Here is a 21,528-nt window from a genome sequence, read left to right on the forward strand (position 1 = left end):
CATCTTTCACTTTCGCACATTTACCTTGGGTACATCTGTCGCTCTGGGTGGTCTGCAGAGAGACCAAGCTTCGGATGTGCATGTAGTCTGCACATCTGTATTATCTTTAAGGGGTTTACAGTCATTGTTGAAAAATTGATCAGCCTTTTATATATGAATATAGGGCTAGGTTTATCAATATTTCATTCAACACAGCAAGACAACTTGCTGCGCTGTGCTGCGTGAAAGGGAGAGGGCAGGAAGGTGCCACATTTACCAATACAGGGTGCATTCCTGCTTTCAGTCTGCATTGGCGCACAATCTTTTGCCTGGCGCCAACACAGGACACCTTCCCAAACACAACAATCATTAGAGGTGTTTTCCTCTTTCCAAGTGTGCTGCAGCTTGAGGCACGCTTACAAAGAGGAAATAAAGATATTTCTCCTTGTTGCACCTCCCCTTGGAAAGCGTAGCATTTTGGCGCATTCCCAGGTCAACCAGTCTTGGTAAATCTGGGAATGCACCAGAATCCATGGGCGGATGCATGGGAACACCCACGCTCCACCCACGGAATGCCTCCCGAGGGCAGAGTAATGCACAAGAGTGGCTTGCGCTGCCTTGTTTTACTCCACATTTACCATATACTGCGTTGCCATTCAAGGCGGCCTTGCGCTGCTTGGTAAATCTGACTTAAGTATTGCGCTGCCCTTACCACGTCAAGCTTGACACAAAGGCAACGCATTGCAATGATAAATCTGGCCTTTGAAGACTGATATGGCCTGTTTTAAAGTCAGGTTTCAATTACTGCATGGTAGGGAGCCCAACCCACTAAAAGCCCCGGATGGACATGCATGCATAAGGTCACTACATGGCTCCATGTTATTGGGGCACCATTGTTCCATTTCTTGGACTTTGCTTTTGCATATCCATGCATGCTGGGACTTGTAGTCTGGGTTCATTTTATTTGAGCCAATTGGACGAACAAACCTGATGACAAAAATGTGTAGAAGCAGAGTCCATAAATGGGAAAGTCGTATCCCAATGTCACAAGGCCATCTGGTCACCCTACGCACAGGTAGCACAAGAAGGGAAAAAGACAGGTGTGCAAGACGAGGGACAGGTAGCCTGCCAGTGAGACAGATAGCAAGCTGGCGTGTTACCTTCCCGTATCCCAGCTTTCAGTGTCTTTAGGGGGCGTTTAACTACAACCACTGGTCTCAGGCTTACCTTGCTCCCCTGTTTCCACCTGACCCTACCAACCCCGTTTTCATAACATTGTCAGCGGTTCAATTCGCAGCTCCCCTAAAGGCGAGAATCTGTAGGACGTGGATCCGTCATAAAACAGCCCCAAGTCAGCAGGGTCAGCTAGCGTGACGCATTGACCTTTTAGTTTTAATTCCTCGGCAGTCAGGGTGCGTGGGGTCCTGCGTGACCCAAGACGCCGGGAGTAAAACATCTGGATGGGCAGAAGGGAGCAGGGCACAGTGCTGGTGACCTGCAGTGAGGTCACAGGTTCACACTCACGTCCGACGCGCACTGGGAGGCCAGTGATGACGTCCAGGACAGGGTGAAATTAAAAACAAAACACGACGCAAGCTCGCGAAGGACGAAAACGCGGCTGTGCAGCCGGGGCGGCGGCGGCCCCAGTGCACAGTGCATCACAGCACTGCAATATAAGAGCCCGGGCAAGCACGAGAGAGCACTGACCGCCTGGGAGGCGCTGCGCAGCGCACAGAGAAATACGGCACTTTATACGCTGGACAGCACTCCCCCGGAGAACGCTATAAATACTGGAAGGTACTCCACTGCACGCACTGGATAGCACTTCAGGACACTGGAGAGCACTGCACTGCACACAGAGCGCTGCACATAAGAAAATACTGTCGGAGGAGACTGGACCACCCTGCGGACATCACGAGACTGCTCAGTGCCGGACAAAGAAGTGAGTAATCATTAGAGTGAAGTGTGACTGCGTTGGTGTGAATAGATAGTAATGAAGACAGGGCCAGAGACAGGCAGGGACCTCTCACAACCCTGCAATTGGGCATCAGTTCTCGCTGCCGCATCTCCAGTCATTCCAACACAGAGACTCTCTCTCAGCGCTTCCGGTGGGACTCAGTCCTGATTGCACTCAGTCCGTGATTCAGTTAACCGTTTTTTATGTTTTAAGCCTAAAAGGCAAAAAACATGAGCCGGGACGTCAAAGGCACAGATAAATGCGGTCGCATTTCGCCGCTCCCTTTACTCCCCGTGCCAACAACAACTGGCTTCGCCCACTCCTGTTTTCATCTCAGAACTGGAAAAAACTCACAAACCAGGAGGGTCCCGCCAGGCGCCCCCACCCAACTCTTGACATGCTTTTCGTGTGCAACTTACTCAGTCCCAACACGGTAGGTACGGGAGTATTGAGACGTCCAAAAACGTGAAATGACTTCAGGGTAGGACCGAGGCAAAAAATAGGCACGGGGACAAAATAAAATTGGCCCCCATTAGCAAACCACATAGCAATAAAAGTGGCCCACATTTGCACATCTGGCTAGTTTTGAACATGTAAAGACGAGGTATGGGAGGTTGCATGCATTGATTTGTGTTTGCTGCGTGCAATGAATGTTCTGACTTCTTCTTCCTCTAAAAATTGCTCTTGGATGTACCAGTACGTGCGACTGCCGATGTTATTCTAATAGTCAGATCTATGTCCGTGCTGAGTCATAGAAGACGTCGTACTTTGATTTAGGGTTAGGGTGGCCTTAGGTCTGCTCTATAATCACATTTTCACTTTTCCCCGTTTGTTTTTACCTTTAAATTTGCAGGTGCCGGTGCCAAGATATGGGTCTTGCTCTCTTCCGAGCTGTTCTCTCCTCTTCAGAAAGGCAGAGGCGCTCGCCGCCTGCACGGCCCCCCAAACCACTGCGCCTCGAGCTGCTGCTGGAACAGCCCCCCGCCTCCAGGCCAGAGCAGCTGGAGCACGCCTGGAGCCCCGAAGACTGCTCCCCTAACCTCTCTGTCCACCCGGACGACCCCCTGACTGCCCGCCGCAAGCCCACGGAGCACAGCACCGACTGCATCCGCAGCAAGAGGGGCTACGCCAGCGGCCTGCATGCCTGGGAGCTGGTGTGGCCCCAACGGGAGCGGGGGACCCACGCCGTGGTGGGCCTGGCCACCAAGGCCGCCGCCCTGCACTCGGACTCATACACGTCGCTGGTGGGCAGGGACGCGGAGTCCTGGGGCTGGGATCTCTCCAAGAAGCAGCTCCGCCATGTTGGCCTCGCGGAGAGGTCCGGTAGGTATGGCCCCGAGGGCGCATCACCGGTGCCGGACTCCTTCCTGATGGTGCTGGACGCTGACCGGGGCAGCCTGGGATTCTTGGTGGAAGGGGAGTACCTCGGAGACGCCTTCTGCGGCCTGAAGGGGAAGACGCTCCATCCCATTGTCAACTGCGTTTGGGGGAACAGCGGGGTCACCCTCAGATACATCGGCTCCTTTCACAGTGAGTAGTATTGGCTTTCGGGTCTTACTGGTGGTTTGGCGGGCCTTGTGTTCATTGGGTGCTGAAAATGGCAGTTCTCAGGTGGTGGCTAATTTCTCAAATGTGGTGCTCTTTCTTCTTTAATTATCCATAATTGTGCTAGCCAGAGGCTCGCTAGTGGGGCTTTTTTGACACCATGTTAACATGGGCCAGGTGGGTTTCAGGTTACCTTGGAGCTTCTGCATTGATGCGCTATCCATATCTGGGTGGGCATCAGGTTACCTTAGAGCTTCTGCAGTAGTGCGCTATCCATGTCTGAGTGGGCTTCAGGTTACCTTAGAGCTTCTGCAGTGGCGCGCTATCCATGTCTGGGTGGGCTTCAGGTTACCTTGGAGCTTCTGCAGTGGAGCGCTATCCATGTCTGGGTGGGCTTCAGGTTACCTTGGAGCTTCTGCAGTGGTGCGCTATCCATGTCTGGGTGGGCTTCAGGTTACCTTGGAGCTTCTGCAGTGGTGCGCTATCCATGTCTGGGTGGGCTTCAGGTTACCTTGGAGCTTCTCCATTGATGCGCTATCCATATCTGGGTGGGCATCAGGTTACCTTAGAGCTTCTGCAGTAGTGCGCTATCCATGTCTGAGTGGGCTTCAGGTTACCTTAGAGCTTCTGCAGTGGCGCGCTATCCATGTCTGGGTGGGCTTCAGGTTACCTTGGAGCTTCTGCAGTGGAGCGCTATCCATGTCTGGGTGGGCTTCAGGTTACCTTGGAGCTTCTGCAGTGGTGCGCTATCCATGTCTGGGTGGGCTTCAGGTTACCTTGGAGCTTCTGCAGTGGTGTGCTATCCATATCTGGGTGGGCTTCAGGTTACCTTAGAGCTTCTGCAGTGGTGCGCTATCCATGTCTGGGTGGGCTTCAGGTTACCTAGCTTCTGCAGTGGCGCGCTATCCATGTCTGGGTGGGCTTCAGGTTACCTTAGAACTTCTGCAGTGGCGCGCTATCCATGTCTGGGTGGGCTTCAGGTTACCTTGGAGCTTCTGCAGTGGTGCGCTATCCATGTCTGGGTGGGCTTCAGGTTACCTTGGAGCTTCTGCAGTGGTGCGCTATCCATGTCTGGATGGGCTTCAGGTTACCTTAGAGCTTCTGCAGTGGTGCGCTATCCATGTCTGGGTGGGCTTCAGGTTACCTTAGAGCTTCTGCAGTGGCGCGCTATCCATGTCTGGGTGGGCTTCAGGTTACCTTAGAGCTTCTGCAGTGGCGCGCTATCCATGTCTGGGTGGGCTTCAGGTTACCTTGGAGCTTCTGCAGTGGTGCGCTATCCATGTCTGGGTGGGCTTCAGGTTACCTTGGAGCTTCTACAGTGGTGCGCTATCCATGTCTGAGTGGGCTTCAGGTTACCTTGGAGCTTCTGCAGTGGTGCGCTATCCATGTCTGAGTGGGCTTCAGGTTACCTTGTAGCTTCTGCAGTGATGCGCTATCCATGTCTGGGTGGGCTTCAGGTTACCTTGTAGCTTCTACAGTTGTGCGTTATCTATGTCTGGGTGGGCTTCAGGTTACCTTAGAGCTTCTGCAGTGGTGCGCTATCCATGTCTGGGTGGGCTTCAGGTTACCTTAGAGCTTCTGCAGTGGTGCGCTATCCATGTCTGAGTGGGCTTCAGGTTACCTTAGAGCTTCTGCAGTGGTGCGCTATCCATGTCTGGGTGGGCTTCAGGTTACCTTAGAGCTTCTGCAGTGGTGCCCCAGCCATGTCTGGGTGGGCTTCAGGTTACTTTTGAGCTTCTCCATTGATGCGCTATCGAATGTCTGGGTGGGCTTAAGGTTATCCACACTGCAGGCTCCTCTCATAGCTGGGAGGGCATTGTGCAACTTAGCATCTTCTCCCATCCTGCGCTACCCAGGGCTGGATGACCTTTGGGTCACCATGGAGCATCTCCTGTCCTGTGCTAGGAAAGGCCGAGTCGGATGTAGGCCACCTTGGGGCTTTTCCTGCCTTGTGCTATCCATGGCTGAGCGGAAGTTGTGTCGCCTTGCAGCTTCTCACACTTCTTATTCTTGCGTGCTAGGTGGGGTGGGATTTGGATCACCTTGGGGCTTCTCCCACCCCATGCTGGCCAGGGCTGCTTGGGGTTCTTTAGGTCATGGTACTACTTCACCCTACCAGCCCATTCCAGGGAAAACTAGTGGAGCTTCAGATTACATTAGGACTTTTTCCACCCTACACTATATTGGAACGCTGGAGTGGGTTCTTGTCACCTTGTGGCCTCTCCCACACTGCACTGGGTGTGTGAGAAAGGCCTCATCACACCTTGTGACGTCTCCCATTCCTCTTTATCCGGGCCCTGTTGGGTGGAGATTCACGTTGTCTTGGATGGTCTTCAACTTCACATTATCCAGGGCCAAGTGGGGTGGAATGGGTCACTGTGCGGATTCTCCCACCCCAACTATCCGGGGACAGATAGTGGGGGTTAAAGGCCATCTTGGAGGTTCATGGTATCTGAGACCTTCTGTACTCTAGGTCCCCTTTGGGGCTTCTCTGAACCCTACCATCCAGGGCCTGTGGGGGTGTTTTGTGGAAGCTTGGGGCTTCTCTAAACCCTACTATCCTGGGGCTGTGGAATGTGTTGTAGAAGCTTGGGGCTTATATGAACCCTACTATCCTGAGCCCAACCCCCATGTGTGTTGTGGAAGCTTGGGGCTTCTCCGAACCCTACTATCCTGGGCCTGTGGAGTGTGTTGTAGAAGCTTGGGGCTTCTCCGAACCCTACTATCCTGAGCCCTACCCCCATGTGTGTTGTGGAAGCTTGGGGCTTCTCTGAACCCTTCTATCCAGGGGCTGTGGGGGTGTTTTGTGGAAGATTGGGGCTTCTATAAACCCTACTACCTTGGGCCTGTGGAGTGTGTTGTAGAAGCTTGGAGCTTCTCTAAACCCTACTGTCCTGAGCCCTACCCCCATGTGTGTTGTAGAAGCTCAGGGCTTCTCTGAACCCTACTATCCTGGGCCTGTGAGGGTGTTTTGTGGAAGCTTGGGGTTTCTATAAACCCTACTACCCTGGGCCTGTGGAGTGTGTTGTAGAAGCTAGGGGCTTCTCCAAACCCTAGTGTCCTGAGCCCTACCCCCATGTGTGTTGTAGAAGCTTGGAGCATCTCTGAACCCTACTGTCCTGAGCCCTACCCCCATTTGTGTTGTGGAAGCTTGGGGCATCACTGAACCCTACTATCCAGGGCTTGTGTGGGTGTTTTGTGGAAGCTCAGGGCTTTTCTGAACCCTTCTGTCCTGAGCCCTACCCCCATGTGTGTTGTAGAAGATTGGGGCTTCTCTAAACCCTACTGTCCTGAGCCCTACCCCCATGTGTGTTGTAGAAGCTCGGGCTTCTCTGAACCCTACTATCCTGGGCCTGTGGGGGTGTTTTGTGGAAGCTTGGGGCTTCTCTAAACCCTTCTGTCCTGAGCCCTACCCCCATGTGTGTTGTAGAAGCTTGGGGCTTCTCTGAACCCTACTGTCTTGAGCCCTACCCCCATGTGTGTTGTGGAAGCTTGGGGCATCACTGAACCCTACTATCCAGGGCTTGTGTGGGTGTTTTGTGGAAGCTCAGGGCTTTTCTGAACCCTACTATCCTGTTCCTGTGGGGGTGTTTTGTGGAAGCTTGGGGCTTATATAAACCCTAGTACCCTGGGCCTGTGCCGTGTGTTGTAGAAGCTTGGGGCTTCTCTAAACCCTACTGTCCTACCCCCATGTGTGTTGTAGAAGCTTGGGGCATCTCTGAACCCTACTATCCAGGGCCTGTGGGGAGGGTTTGTGGAAGCTCGGGCTTCTCTGAACCCTACTATCCTGGGCCTGTGGGGGTGTTTTGTGGAAGCTTGGGGCTTCTCTAAACCCTACTGTCCTGAGCCCTACCCCCATGTGTGTTGTAGAAGCTTGGGGCTTCTCTGAACCCTACTGTCCTGAGCCCTACCCCCATGTGTGTTGTGGAAGCTTGGGGCATCACTGAACCCTACTATCCAGGGCTTGTGTGGGTGTTTTGTGGAAGCTCAGGGCTTTTCTGAACCCTACTATCCTGTTCCTGTGGGGGTGTTTTGTGGAAGCTTGGGGCTTCTATAAACCCTAGTACCCTGGGCCTGTGGCGTGTGTTGTAGAAGCTTGGGGCTTCTCTAAACCCTACTGTCCTACCCCCATGTGTGTTGTAGAAGCTTGGGGCATCTCTGAACCCTACTTTCCAGGGCCTGTGGGGGCGGTTTGTGGAAGCTCGGGCTTCTCTGAACCCTACTATCCTGGGCCTGTGGGGGTGTTTTGTGGAAGCTTGGGGCTTCTCTAAACCCTACTGTCCTGAGCCCTACCCCCATGTGTGTTGTAGAAGCTTGGGGCTTCTCTGAACCCTACTGTCCTGAGCCCTACCCACATGTGTGTTGTGGAAGCTTGGGGCATCACTGAACCCTACTATCCAGGGCTTGTGTGGGTGTTTTGTGGAAGCTCAGAGCTTTTCTGAACCCTACTATCCTGTTCCTGTGGGGGTGTTTTGTGGAAGCTTGGGGCTTCTATAAACCCTAGTACCCTGGGCCTGTGGCGTGTGTTGTAGAAGCTTGGGGCATCTCTAAACCCTACTATCCTACCCCCATGTGTGTTGTAGAAGCTTGGGGCATCTCTGAACCCTACTATCCAGGGCCTGTGGGGGGGGTTTGTGGAAGCTCGGGCTTCTCTGAACCCTACTATCCTGGGCCTGTGGGGGTGTTTTGTGGAAGCTTGGGGCTTCTCTAAACCCTACTGTCCTGAGCCCTACCCCCATGTGTTTTGTGGAAGCTTGGGGCTTCTCTGAACCCTACTGTCCTGAGCCCTACCCCCATGTGTTTTGTGGAAGCTTGAGGCTTCTCTGAACCCTACTATCCTGTTCCTGTGGGGGTGTTTTGTGGAAGCTTGGGGCTTATATAAACCCTAGTACCCTGGGCCTGTGCCGTGTGTTGTAGAAGCTTGGGGCTTCTCTAAACCCTACTGTCCTACCCCCATGTGTGTTGTAGAAGCTTGGGGCATCTCTGAACCCTACTATCCAGGGCCTGTGGGGAGGGTTTGTGGAAGCTCGGGCTTCTCTGAACCCTACTATCCTGGGCCTGTGGGGGTGTTTTGTGGAAGCTTGGGGCTTCTCTAAACCCTACTGTCCTGAGCCCTACCCCCATGTGTGTTGTAGAAGCTTGGGGCTTCTCTGAACCCTACTGTCCTGAGCCCTACCCCCATGTGTGTTGTGGAAGCTTGGGGCATCACTGAACCCTACTATCCAGGGCTTGTGTGGGTGTTTTGTGGAAGCTCAGGGCTTTTCTGAACCCTACTATCCTGTTCCTGTGGGGGTGTTTTGTGGAAGCTTGGGGCTTCTATAAACCCTAGTACCCTGGGCCTGTGGCGTGTGTTGTAGAAGCTTGGGGCTTCTCTAAACCCTACTGTCCTACCCCCATGTGTGTTGTAGAAGCTTGGGGCATCTCTGAACCCTACTTTCCAGGGCCTGTGGGGGCGGTTTGTGGAAGCTCGGGCTTCTCTGAACCCTACTATCCTGGGCCTGTGGGGGTGTTTTGTGGAAGCTTGGGGCTTCTCTAAACCCTACTGTCCTGAGCCCTACCCCCATGTGTGTTGTAGAAGCTTGGGGCTTCTCTGAACCCTACTGTCCTGAGCCCTACCCACATGTGTGTTGTGGAAGCTTGGGGCATCACTGAACCCTACTATCCAGGGCTTGTGTGGGTGTTTTGTGGAAGCTCAGAGCTTTTCTGAACCCTACTATCCTGTTCCTGTGGGGGTGTTTTGTGGAAGCTTGGGGCTTCTATAAACCCTAGTACCCTGGGCCTGTGGCGTGTGTTGTAGAAGCTTGGGGCATCTCTAAACCCTACTATCCTACCCCCATGTGTGTTGTAGAAGCTTGGGGCATCTCTGAACCCTACTATCCAGGGCCTGTGGGGGGGGTTTGTGGAAGCTCGGGCTTCTCTGAACCCTACTATCCTGGGCCTGTGGGGGTGTTTTGTGGAAGCTTGGGGCTTCTCTAAACCCTACTGTCCTGAGCCCTACCCCCATGTGTTTTGTGGAAGCTTGGGGCTTCTCTGAACCCTACTGTCCTGAGCCCTACCCCCATGTGTTTTGTGGAAGCTTGAGGCTTCTCTGAACCCTACAATCATGGGCCTGTGGAGCGTGTTGTAGAAGCTTGGGGCATCTCTGAACCCTACTATCCAGGGCCTGTGGGGGTGTTTTAAGGAAGCTCGGGGCTTCTCTGAACCCTACTATCCAGGACCTATGGGGGTGTTTTGTGGAAGGTCGGGGCTTCTCTGAACCCTACTATCCTGGGCCTGTGGGGGTGTTTTGTGGAAGCTTGGGGCTTCTATAAACCCTACTACCCTGGGCCTGTGTTGTAGAAGCTTGGGGCTTCTCTAAACCCTACTGTCCTGAGCCCTACCCCCATGTGTGTTGTAGAAGCTCGGGCTTCTCTGAACCCTACTATCCTGGGCCTGTGGGGGTGTTTTGTGGAAGCTTGGGGCTTCTCTAAACCCTACTGTCCTGAGCCCTACCCCCATGTGTGTTGTAGAAGCTTGGGGCTTCTCTGAACCCTACTGTCCTGAGCCCTAACCCCATGTGTGTTGTGGAAGCTTGGGGCATCACTGAACCCTACTATCCAGGGCTTGTGTGGGTGTTTTGTGGAAGCTCAGGGCTTTTCTGAACCCTACTATCCTGTTCCTGTGGGGGTGTTTTGTGGAAGCTTGGGGCTTCTATAAACCCTAGTACCCTGGGCCTGTGGCGTGTGTTGTAGAAGCTTGGGGCTTCTCTAAACCCTACTGTCCTACCCCCATGTGTGTTGTAGAAGCTTGGGGCATCTCTGAACCCTACTATCCAGGGCCTGTGGGGGCGGTTTGTGGAAGCTCGGGCTTCTCTGAACCCTACTATCCTGGGCCTGTGGGGGTGTTTTGTGGAAGCTTGGGGCTTCTATAAACCCTAGTACCCTGGGCCTGTGGCGTGTGTTGTAGAAGCTTGGGGCTTCTCTAAACCCTACTGTCCTACCCCCATGTGTGTTGAAGAAGCTTGGGGCATCTCTGAACCCTACTATCCAGGGCCTGTGGGGGCGGTTTGTGGAAGCTCGGGCTTCTCTGAACCCTACTATCCTGGGCCTGTGGGGGTGTTTTGTGGAAGCTTAGGGCTTCTCTGAACCCTACTGTCCTGAGCCCTACCCCCATGTGTGTTGTAGAAGCTTGGGGCTTCTCTGAACCCTACTGTCCTGAGCCCTACCCCCATGTGTGTTGTGGAAGCTTGGGGCATCACTGAACCCTACTATCCAGGGCTTGTGTGGGTGTTTTGTGGAAGCTCAGGGCTTTTCTGAACCCTACTATCCTGTTCCTGTGGGGGTGTTTTGTGGAAGCTTGGGGCTTCTATAAACCCTAGTACCCTGGGCCTGTGGCGTGTGTTGTAGAAGCTTGGGGCTTCTCTAAACCCTACTGTCCTACCCCCATGTGTGTTGTAGAAGCTTGGGGCATCTCTGAACCCTACTATTCAGGGCCTGTGGGGGCGGTTTGTGGAAGCTCGGGCTTCTCTGAACCCTACTATCCTGGGCCTGTGGGGGTGTTTTGTGGAAGCTTGGGGCTTCTCTGAACCCTACTGTCCTGAGTCCTACCCCCATGTGTGTTGTAGAAGCTTGGGGCTTCTCTGAACCCTACTATCCTGTGCCTGTAGGTTGTGTTGTGGAAACTTGGGGCTTCTCCTCCTCCCTGCTATCCATGTCCGGCTTCTGGTCACCTCAGGGCTTCTACCTCCCACTGCTGAGGATTGTGGGCTATTTAAAGCATCGTACTGTAGCTAGACACACAGGAGTTGTGTACATGCTGCAACTGGAGATGTGCAAGCAATCTCTCCCCAGCATCACTTGTACATACTATACCAATGCAAGGCAATGAAATTGCCTATACACTGTACATAAATCTAATTTCTCCAGTCTCATGCTAAGCAATTCTGTATCCCCCCCACCGCGCCCCTTCACCTTGTTGAGCGGGGGCTCTCAAGAAGCCCCTTTTTATTTCCTACACCCACACCACACCAGCCGCACACAGGGAACATATGTTTGGCAAGTATTTTCGTTCGCTGTTTAGCCACTGCGGTGTCCAGAGGTCACAGTTCTGACACACACTGTCCTCTGCTGCGGCTTGAAGGCTGATGTGTGGGGATATGTGCAGTCTCAGTGAGAGCTGTTGCTGCCAGCCTACAGTGGTGTCCATGCCTCTCTGTCCTAGTGCCTGTCTCTCTGTCCCAGTGACCCCCCTCCACACCCAGTTTCGTTGTCTATCTCCCAGTCCAATTGCGCATGCCTCTCATTCCCAATATCTGTCTCTCCTAGTCCCACTGTCTGTGTCTCCCAGTCCTACGGTCTGTGTCTCCCAGTCCAGTGTCCATGGCTCGTAGTCTCAGACATTGAAACTGGGAAACAGACAGAGACACTGGCGCTGGGAGATGGTCACTGGTACTGTGAGACAATGGTGCTGTTAGACACTGGGAGACACTGGTACTGTGAGACACTGGGAGGCACTGGTACAGGGAGTCATTGGTGCTGGGAGACACTGGGAGGCACTGGTACTGGGAGACATTGGTGCTGGGAGACACTGGTGCTGGGAGACAATGGTGCTGGGTGACACTGGTGCTGGGAGACACTGGGAAGCTTAGGTACTGGGAGACATTGGTGCTGGGAGACACTGGTGCTGGGAGACACTGGGACGCACTGGTACTGGGCGACATTGGTGCTGGGAGACACTGGTGCTGGGAGACACTGGGAGGCACTGGTACTGGGCGACATTGGTGCTGGGAGACACTGGCACTGGGAGACACTGCGCTGGGAGACACTGGTATTGGGAGACACTGGCACTGGGAGACAGTGGGAGGCACTGGTACTGGGAGACACTGGTGCTGGGAGACACTGGCGCTGGGAGACACTGGTGCTGGGAGACACTGGCGCTGGGAGACACTGGGAGGCACTGGTACTGGGAGACACTGGTGCTGGGAGACACTGGTGCTGGGAGGCACTGGGAGACACTGGTACTGGGAGACATTGGTGCCTGGAGACACTGGTGCTGGGAGACACTGGTGCTGGGAGACACTGGTACTGGGAGACACTAGCACTGGGAGACACTGTTGATGGGAGACATTGGTGCTGGAGACAGTAGGACTGGGAGTCACACAGTGGCTCGGGGACTGTGTGAGTGGGAAACAGAGAGGTACACTGGAGCGGGGAGACAGGCAGTGGGGCCGGGAGACATGGACACTGGTATTGGGACACCTACACGTACACCAGGGGGTATCACAACATACATTGGGATGTGGAGAAACTGGGTCTGGGAGACCTGGACACAGACTGAGAGACAGACATATAAAGTAAGACTTGGAGTCGGACACATGCAGTGGAAGACAGACACGAGGAGTCGTGGGCACTGGTAGTGTGTGACACAGGCGCTGAGGCTGGGAAACAAACACAGGAACTTAGAGACAGGTGTGAACATTCTAACTGGAGATCGGTCGGTCCATCGGGATTGGGAAACAGACACCGGGACTTGGAAGGAGTCAGTGGGAGTGGGGGACAGAAAGTGGGACTTGGAGACAGGAACACGGAGGTAGAGACACATAGACCAGGAGCTGGGAGACATGCAGACACTGGGGCAGAGAGATGCAAACACTGGGGCTGGGAGACAGACACTGTGGCAGAGGAACATACAGACACTGGGGCAGATAGATGCAAACACTGGGGCTGGGAAACAGACACTGGGGCAGAGAGACATACAGACACTGGGGCAGAGAGACATACAGACACTGGGGCAGAGAGACATAAAAAACAGGGGCAGAGAGACATGCAGACACTGGGGCAGAGAGACATGCAGACACTGGGGCAGAGAGATGCAAACACTGGGGCTGGGAGACAGACACTGGGGCAGAGAGACATACAGACACTGGGGCAGAGAGACATACAGACATTGGGGCAGAGAGACATACAGACACTGGGGCAGAGAGACATGCAGACACTGGGGCAGAGAGACATGCAGATACTGGGGCAGATAGATGCAAACACTGGGGCTGGGAGACAGACACTGGGGCAGAGAGACATACATACATTGGGGCAGAGAGACATACAGACACTTGGGCAGAGAGACTTACAAAACAGGGGCAGAGAAACATGCAGACACTGGGGCAGATAGATGCAAACACTGGGGCAGATAGATGCAAACACTGGGGCTGGGAGACAGACACTGGGGCAGAGAGACATACAGACATTGGGGCAGAGAGACATACAGACACTTGGGCAGAGAGACATAAAAAACAGGTGCAGAGAAACATGCAGACACTGAGGCAGAGAGACATGCAGACACTGGGGCAGATAGATGCAAACACTGTGGCTGGGAGACAGACACTGGGGCAGAGAGACGCGGACACTCGGGCAGAGAGACGCAGACACTGGGGCAGAGAGGCAAACAGACATATATGCTGAGGGACAGAAACGTACACTGGAACTGAAAGACACACGGCGGAGCTGGTCCATATACACACTGGGACAGATTGGATTCGACCAAGTGGCTTGGAGACATGGACACCAGGACAGAAAAAGACAGATGTACGCTCGGGGTGTGGGGGTAAATAAAACTGTCAGATATTCATAATAATGCAAAACAATGATGCATTCTGGGAAATTCCCTTTTTCGAAATGAAAATCATATTTTTTTACCCACATAAATGCATGATGTATTCTATCAATTGTTTGCAATAGTTTAGCATCCGGCACACCGAGGCTGGGAACGAGTTAACCAATCACAGTGCCAGGTATAATATAAGAGGTTTTGGACTACTAACATACCCTCCAAGCCAGCCTCAAACACGTAAAAACAATTCTCGACGCTTACTTCACCCTCTAGGAGATATGTAAAGATGCATACCTAAAGTCCAGTGGGTTCATGATTTCCAACTGGAACCTGCGTACGCCAGGTCTAACTTTACATTTAGATGATAACTAATCGAGTATTATTGAGTTTACTGATGGCAACAACAGCTATTTAAGCACCCAGAAGCCTCAAAGTTATGTCTGCGAGCGCTAAATAAAAAGTTGGTATTAAAATAATGATCTTTATACTTTATCGAGCTTTTTAAATACAGTGTTTTTATTGTCTTTCGTTTAGATTTTTTGGGAAGACTCATTCTGATGTCACTTCCCCTATCCCTGGACTTTTTCGATACTCGTCAGTTTGTTTTTATTTATTTTTTTAAGTTTCTGTTTTCCCTTCTCTTTCCCAGGGCAACCAGAGCTGACAGAACTCTGCCGAAGAGCCGTGCAGCGGGCGATGGGCCCACGACAGACTGATCTCAGCCTGGTATCACTCCCTCTGCCCAGGCGACTGCAGATATTCATTCAGTCTCAGAAGGGGCGAGAACACGACGTGCAGGACTGACGTGCATAAGATGCTGTCTATTACTGTCTCTGATGCATCCGGCGCCGAGAAGCCCCATGCTGCAAGACAAGATGGCTGGAGGTTACTTGCGGGCATTCAACTATGTGACCTAAGACTCCCAAATACGGCAGTGATGGGGGTCACTGAAGTGTGAGGCTCCATAGGAAGAGGGCAGCAGAAAAAGGAAGTTGTGCTGAAACTTGATACCTCATTTGTGAAGCCACATCCAGTTGTGGAGGCCAGATCTGTCGTGTTGTGTCCAGTTCTCGAGGCCACAGAGTGTAGTGTGCCCAGTTTCCGAAGGCCAAACCTGGTGCATTATGCCTGGCTCTGCACATCATATATTGTGTCCAGTTCTGGATGCCTCTTTTGGTGTACTGTGTGCAGTTATAAAGGCATGTCTCTACAGTGGTTACATCTGATGTATTGTGCATTCTTCTAGGGCCACATCTCAAGAGAGTCCAGGGTAAAAGGTGTAAGATGATGTAGGTTCTCTTAGACATCAAGGAGCATTTTTACCAACAAGTTGCGCAGCGCAAGTCACTTTGCTGCATTGCGCTCTGTGACAGGGAAAGGGCAGGAATGCGGTGTATTTAACATAATACAGCGCATTTCGGTGTTTTCCCAGCGCTGGCGCACAATGGGCTGCCTAGCGCCAACGCAGGCACTCTTCCACCATGGTGCATGGGTGCCTGCGTTGTGAGCAGGATTGTTTTTGTGCGGGAAGGACACCTTCCTTCATAAAAACAATCCTCTGGGGCATTTTCCTCTTTCTATATGTGCTGCAGATTCCTGCATACATAAAAGAGGAACAAACTAGGGAAAATAAAGATAATTCTCCTCATTACGCCTTGCCTATGGATGCATAGCAGTTTTGACACATTCCCAGGTCTACCACTTATGGTTAATCTGGGAATGTGCCAGAATCCATGGATGTTGCATGGGAACACCCAAGCACTACCCATAGAATGCCTTCCTGGGGCAGAGTAACGCAACACATCGATTTCACCTGCGTTGTGTTACTCTGGATTTATCAAGTTACTCCGGGCCAATCAAGGTGGCCTTGCATGGGGTTGCATTGCTTTTGCGCCCCATTGCATGATACAAAATCGACGCAGCTCTATGATAATTATGCCCCCCATTTTGGAGCGATGCAGGAACTTAAACCCGTTGAGTTGGAGGAGAAAGGGCAGATATATGATATTGACTAGGAATATCTCCGGGATTAAATCCAGATGAGGAGATGCTCGCATTTAAGTGAAGGTGTATCTCTTGAAAAAGCAATCATGAGACTTCTAATAGTACCATAAATAAACTATTCACAGAAACGATTGTAAAGGTGTGGCTGCACCATCCACCTGAACGAATGGAAAAATCACTATCAGAATTAAAAAAGAATATCCGAGACAACTCAAGGTGGTAACCACTGCATGAGAGAAAAACAGAGCCAAGGCTAGCTGGGATCTCGTGTTTCTGCAGCCAGTGAATTAGGCAGACTTAATGCATGGCTCTGGCAGTCCTTATCTGTCCTCAATATTTATGTATTTATTGCCTGTCTATTTATTTGCTATAGATGTGCCCTTGCAGCTCTGTTTGTTTTCGGCCAGTTGGTTAATAGGAAGATTAAATCCTCTTCAACATGGCAGTGACTGAACCCTCATCTCTTCCAGTTGCCACTAAATCTGTGTAATATGGCAGATCAATCTATTAAAAATGAACCAATGATGTTTCTAAAAGATTGATTTAGTTTATGTGTTTTTCTTGGAAACCTATGGAAGTTTTTAAGTTCATTCAAAGTCAAAAGGTGGCTATGTGTCAGGCTAACACAGGCCAACAGTGTCACTCCTTAATTGCAACCATGAATTTGAGACAAGAATGGGTTACAGTGAGATGGAAGAGACTCACCAAAATAAATCCTACATGGAAATGCATTCTGGGAAGGGGGAATATTTAAATGAGCTAACACCAGGCCACATCTCAATGCTCCCACCTACCCACATTTCCATACTTCAGGAATCTTAATTCTAGAACGATATTGGCACCCAAGAACCTGATTTCCGAGTCAATATATGCAAAGATTAAGCTTTGGAATAGCCAAGAGGCACACATAGGAGTGGCAATTAAGCCAACATACTATATAGTGAAGCAACCAGTCCTTCACCAAAGGTTAGGCTATTACGTTTTCTATTGGCCGTTTCCTCAGAAAGCAGCAGTGTGAAAAACAAGTTTATTTAACCGGGTTAGCAGTAGATATAGAAACAGGTTACATCCACCAATGTGCATGGGAGGATTGAAGGGGCCACAGAAGCCATAAACCGCTGTTATGTTTCATATAGGTACCCCTATATAGGCTCAGGTAGCAAATTAACCTTTCACCTATATTCTCCCCTACCATTACACTACATAACGGTTCTTGGGACTGACCTTTTACCTAGTTACGGTACTGCATACAGGAGATGGGGTTTTCCCTGAAACTAGCTTCATCCATTATGCATGAGGATTCTTGGAAATTCAGCAGGACTATCATCTCCTGATTAATAACTATGGACAAGGGTTATTCCTGCCATCATCCTAAGTCCAACATGACACAGCATGGTAAAACCCCTGAGAGTACCACTTTGGGTATATAAACACCATATCTTGCTGAGGTAGTCAGAGGAGAAAAGGACATTCAGGCCGACACACTAACGCGAGACTCTGAGGTTCTTGCACACAGACACTCCAGCTCGCAGTGGTATGACATCCCTTGCGGGGTGTCCATCTAGAGACCACGAAGGGGTCCCACAGTCTCTCACTTCAGGTAATGGGGTTGAATTTATCCTAGAGAGATTCTTGACTTTTACACCCACATACATGTTAGGTACTTTTAGGTACATCTAGTTAAGTTTGCATCGTAGGAAGTACGCATTCTATTGTCATGTATTTTTATAATTGCCTGTATTCATGGTTTTAGCACTATGGTAGGAATTTACCATCCTTTTACTCTGTTGGTGCTTATGATCATTCATATCTGTTCCTGTCTTATGGTTGTTTCAGCACACCTATTTTACATTAGAATGACGCTTGTTCAATAAATGCTTATTGAAAAACGCCCCCACCGTTTATTCTGTGTATCTCTCTGAGACAAAGTGAGCACGAGTGACTGAGCGAAAAGTATCGCACTGTTTCCACGATCCCTGATGGGACAGGGTTGTCATGTTCGATAGTTGCCAAGAACTATTCTCTCCATGGTAAGAGGGGTTTCTAGTGGCACTGTGAGCTAGCTGGTACACAGGCCAACATACCCGGTGCGGGTGTCTCAAATCAGTTCAGACACCAATCCTACAGTGTATGTTGTCTAAACGTGCAGATCTATATAGGTCTATAGCAACTACACAACACCGCACACCTTCATTGTAGATTTGAGGGCCGAATTACTAAAGTTTCACACAATGTAGGGCAGCAAGTAACGTTGTTTCTCCACGTTCCAAGAAACAGGGCAAACTTGTGCCATATCTACAAAGATATGGCACACTGTTGTGCCCTTCTTGCACTGGTACACTTGCTTGAGGCTGTCTAGCACCAACGCAGGCCCCCTTTCGCCTTTCTGCTAGGTTGCCTGTGTTACAAGCAGGATTGTTTTTTGAGCAGGAAGGGTTATCATCTTGCACAAAAATAGTCCTTAAAGTTATTTTACTTTTTCTATGTGTGATGCAGAATGAAAAATTAACATATTTCACTACTTTACGCCTGGCATTGGGAAGTGCACCGTTTAGGCACAATCTCAGGTTTACTGACCTTAGTAGATCTGGGATTGTGTCAAAATTCATGGGTGGATGCTTGGGAATGCCCATACTCTACCCATGGAACGCCTCCCCGAAAAAAAATAATGCATGGCAGCGCGTTACCTTTTGTTTATAAAGCCATGCAAGGTGCCATAAACGGGCCCTTGCGTGGCTGTGTAAATCTCTACTAACATTTTGCGTTGTGGCTGTGCCAGAAAAGTTGCACAACCACAATGCAAAATGTTAGCAAATCTTCCCATTAATGTGTATTATAGACAGCAGCCACTCAGGCAACCTCATGCTTGTTGACATCACAGCAGCATCTGGACCCCTGTACCATTCCAAGGTAATATGGGGCATCAAATGGGACCCCCGCAGTGGAGATCTACCATTACATCTCCTAGAATCTTTCTTTCAGGGGTCCAAAGCTAAATTTGGAGGTTCACGATTGTTTTTGTGTTTAACCCCTTCTGTGCCACACCCTTTCCCCCTCCTGTGCCGGGCGTTACATTAGTGGGTGGGGTTCATGACGAGATAGTCTCGTCATGGGCACAGCGCGACTGTGCTCCATGACGAGACTATCTCGTCATGGGCACTGAAGAGGTTAAATCTTTTTATTGAGCCAAGCAAACAGTATACAGCATCAGCTGCATACTGCATACATCAAAAACCTTAAACCGTAGTATTTAGAGGAAATAAAGCATAAAATGCAGTAATATTCCTGTATATAACATTAAACTATGTGATCTATGGTGTCTAGTAATTCAATATTTATACAACTGTTTAAAAAAGAAGGAACAAATGAAAGGAGGGGAAATAAAAGATGTCTAAACTATATAATATTTTAAAGTAATGAAGAAAAGAATCTGGAGTAGTAATCTGAACCCCAGATAAAGAATCAACCTAGGAGTCCCCTCTTCTCTCCTCAACATATTCACATTTTTATGAGGCAACTGGCGGTCATAACCAGAAAATAAGGGGCAATTTTATGATACTTTTATGCAGTGCAGCAAGCCACCTTGCTGCACTTCGCTGCGTGAAAGGAAAACAGCAGGAATGCACCGTATTTTACATTATTGGGCACACTCCAGCCCTCTCCTTGCACTGGCGCACAATGTGCTGCCTTGGGCCGATGCAGGCACAAATGCGCCAAGGTGAAGGGGGCCTGCATTGCAGACATGATTGTTCTTGTGTCTTTGCTGCACAAAAACAATTCTATAAGGCATTTATCTCCTTCTATTTGGATTGCAGGATGCAGCACACAGAAGAGGAAAACCCGAGGAGGACTAAAGATACTTCTCCTCGTTATGCCTCACCTGGGGGGGAGTAGCATTTAGATGCATTCCCAGGTCTACCAGTACTGGCAAATCTGGGAATACAACAAAATCCATGTGTGGATGTGCGGAAACACCCCCGCTCCACCTGTGGAATTCCTCCATGGGGCTGAGTAACGCAACGCAGCAATCTGCGTTACGTTACTCTAGATTTATCAGGCCACTCAGGGCCACGCAGTGTGAACTTGCGTGGCTTGGTAAATGTGACTTGTTGTGTCGCCCTTGTGTGGTGCAAAGCCGCGATGCAACAACAATGATAAATATGCCCCTAAGAGTGCAGTTCCAGCCTGCGGCAGATGACACCCAGCTACATCTGAAAGTACTTCTAGCTTTTTTTTGGCAATCCCAACACCCTGCTTTTAAAAAGTCACAGACTGTCTAAACTTCAGCAAATTAACACCCTGGCTCAGATTTGCTAATTGTTTGACCTGGAGCCATACCAAAAACAAAGCAGCAGGATTTACTTTCCAGTACAAATTACAGAGCAGAGATAACCGCCCAAGTGTAAGCCACATGAAAAGCAGGCGATGTGCAATATCCAAGTTGCCCTCTTTTTGCGCCTGGTCTCATTTGTCACTAGGTTGTCCTCAAAGGCATCCTATGTTAATGGATGTGACTGAGCGTTGATTGCTTGGACTTATTTTGTTTTTCCTTCCAGTTATGGCCACTGGGCATACTTTATCCGGGGTGTCAAACTATGTGACACAATGTCTATCAGAATTGCGCTCATGTTTAGTTTTGGCTCCTAGTGCCCATTTGCGGTGTGGGCGAGTGCCTGTGATAATGATTAGTTAATCTAGGTCAAGGAAGGTACCTTCTGGCTCAGCGAAAGGGCACTTCGATGATGCAATTTGTGCCACACGGTGACTCCAGGTTAGTTCCCCACATGACCAATCAATCACAAAGTCTTGTAGATCGTGGCTTTTCCCTCCAGGGGGTCTCTAGGCACTGGGTGGAAGTGCAGTCCATGTTCTAAGAGCTGGTGGTTGAAGAGCCAAGTCTTGAGCTGTTTTCGGGCGTCCTTCAGGGATGGGGAGGTGGAGGTTGTTCCAGGACTAAGCGGCGAGATCAAAATCCACCTTACTTTGAGTAAGCATCCTACACACCCATTCCTCTTCAGAGGCACCCACTCACACCTCACACACAGAGCCACAAGCACGCCCCTCTTGGGCTCCATCCGTACAACTTCACACTCTTTCAGGGATCACATTTGCGCGACAGACAGGGTCAACAGTCAAATGTATATGTACATTATCTTTGCTGAAAGTGAAGGAGAAACGTTAATGTCTTGCAGTTCAACAGTTTTATACTTTTTTAATGATCTATGTAACACATCAAACCACATTTTCTTACAAAAAAAATAATAATAAATGATCAACTATGGCTATTTATATGAGCTAAACAATCATTTGGTGCATTCATAGTTCAAAAAGGTATTGTCAAACTGGGCATCAACAGATATTAAAGAGTGAACCCAAGGCATGGCAGATGAAAGGTGAAGTGTGTCTTATGGTAGAAGATGCACCCTCCTACTCTTGCCTCTGGGAGAAAGCACTGGGTA

General features: G+C 50.4%; 1 protein-coding gene across 1 annotated transcript; it reads left to right on the forward strand.

Annotated features, from left to right (window-relative positions):
• The first annotated feature begins 1,675 nt into the window (after window positions 1-1,675).
• On the forward strand, window positions 1,676-17,953 carry LOC146782651 (SPRY domain-containing SOCS box protein 4-like). Its single transcript, XM_085638092.1, has 3 exons — window positions 1,676-1,921; window positions 2,790-3,466; window positions 14,715-17,953. The coding sequence occupies exons 2-3, from the start codon at window positions 2,806-2,808 to the stop codon at window positions 14,867-14,869; spliced, it is 816 nt and encodes a 271-aa protein (XP_085494218.1). The 5' UTR covers window positions 1,676-1,921; window positions 2,790-2,805; the 3' UTR covers window positions 14,870-17,953.
• The last annotated feature ends 3,575 nt before the right edge of the window (window positions 17,954-21,528 follow it).

This window comes from Triturus cristatus, chromosome 12, assembly GCF_964204655.1.
Source record: "Triturus cristatus chromosome 12, aTriCri1.1, whole genome shotgun sequence".
NCBI classification, from domain to species: domain Eukaryota; kingdom Metazoa; phylum Chordata; class Amphibia; order Caudata; family Salamandridae; genus Triturus; species Triturus cristatus.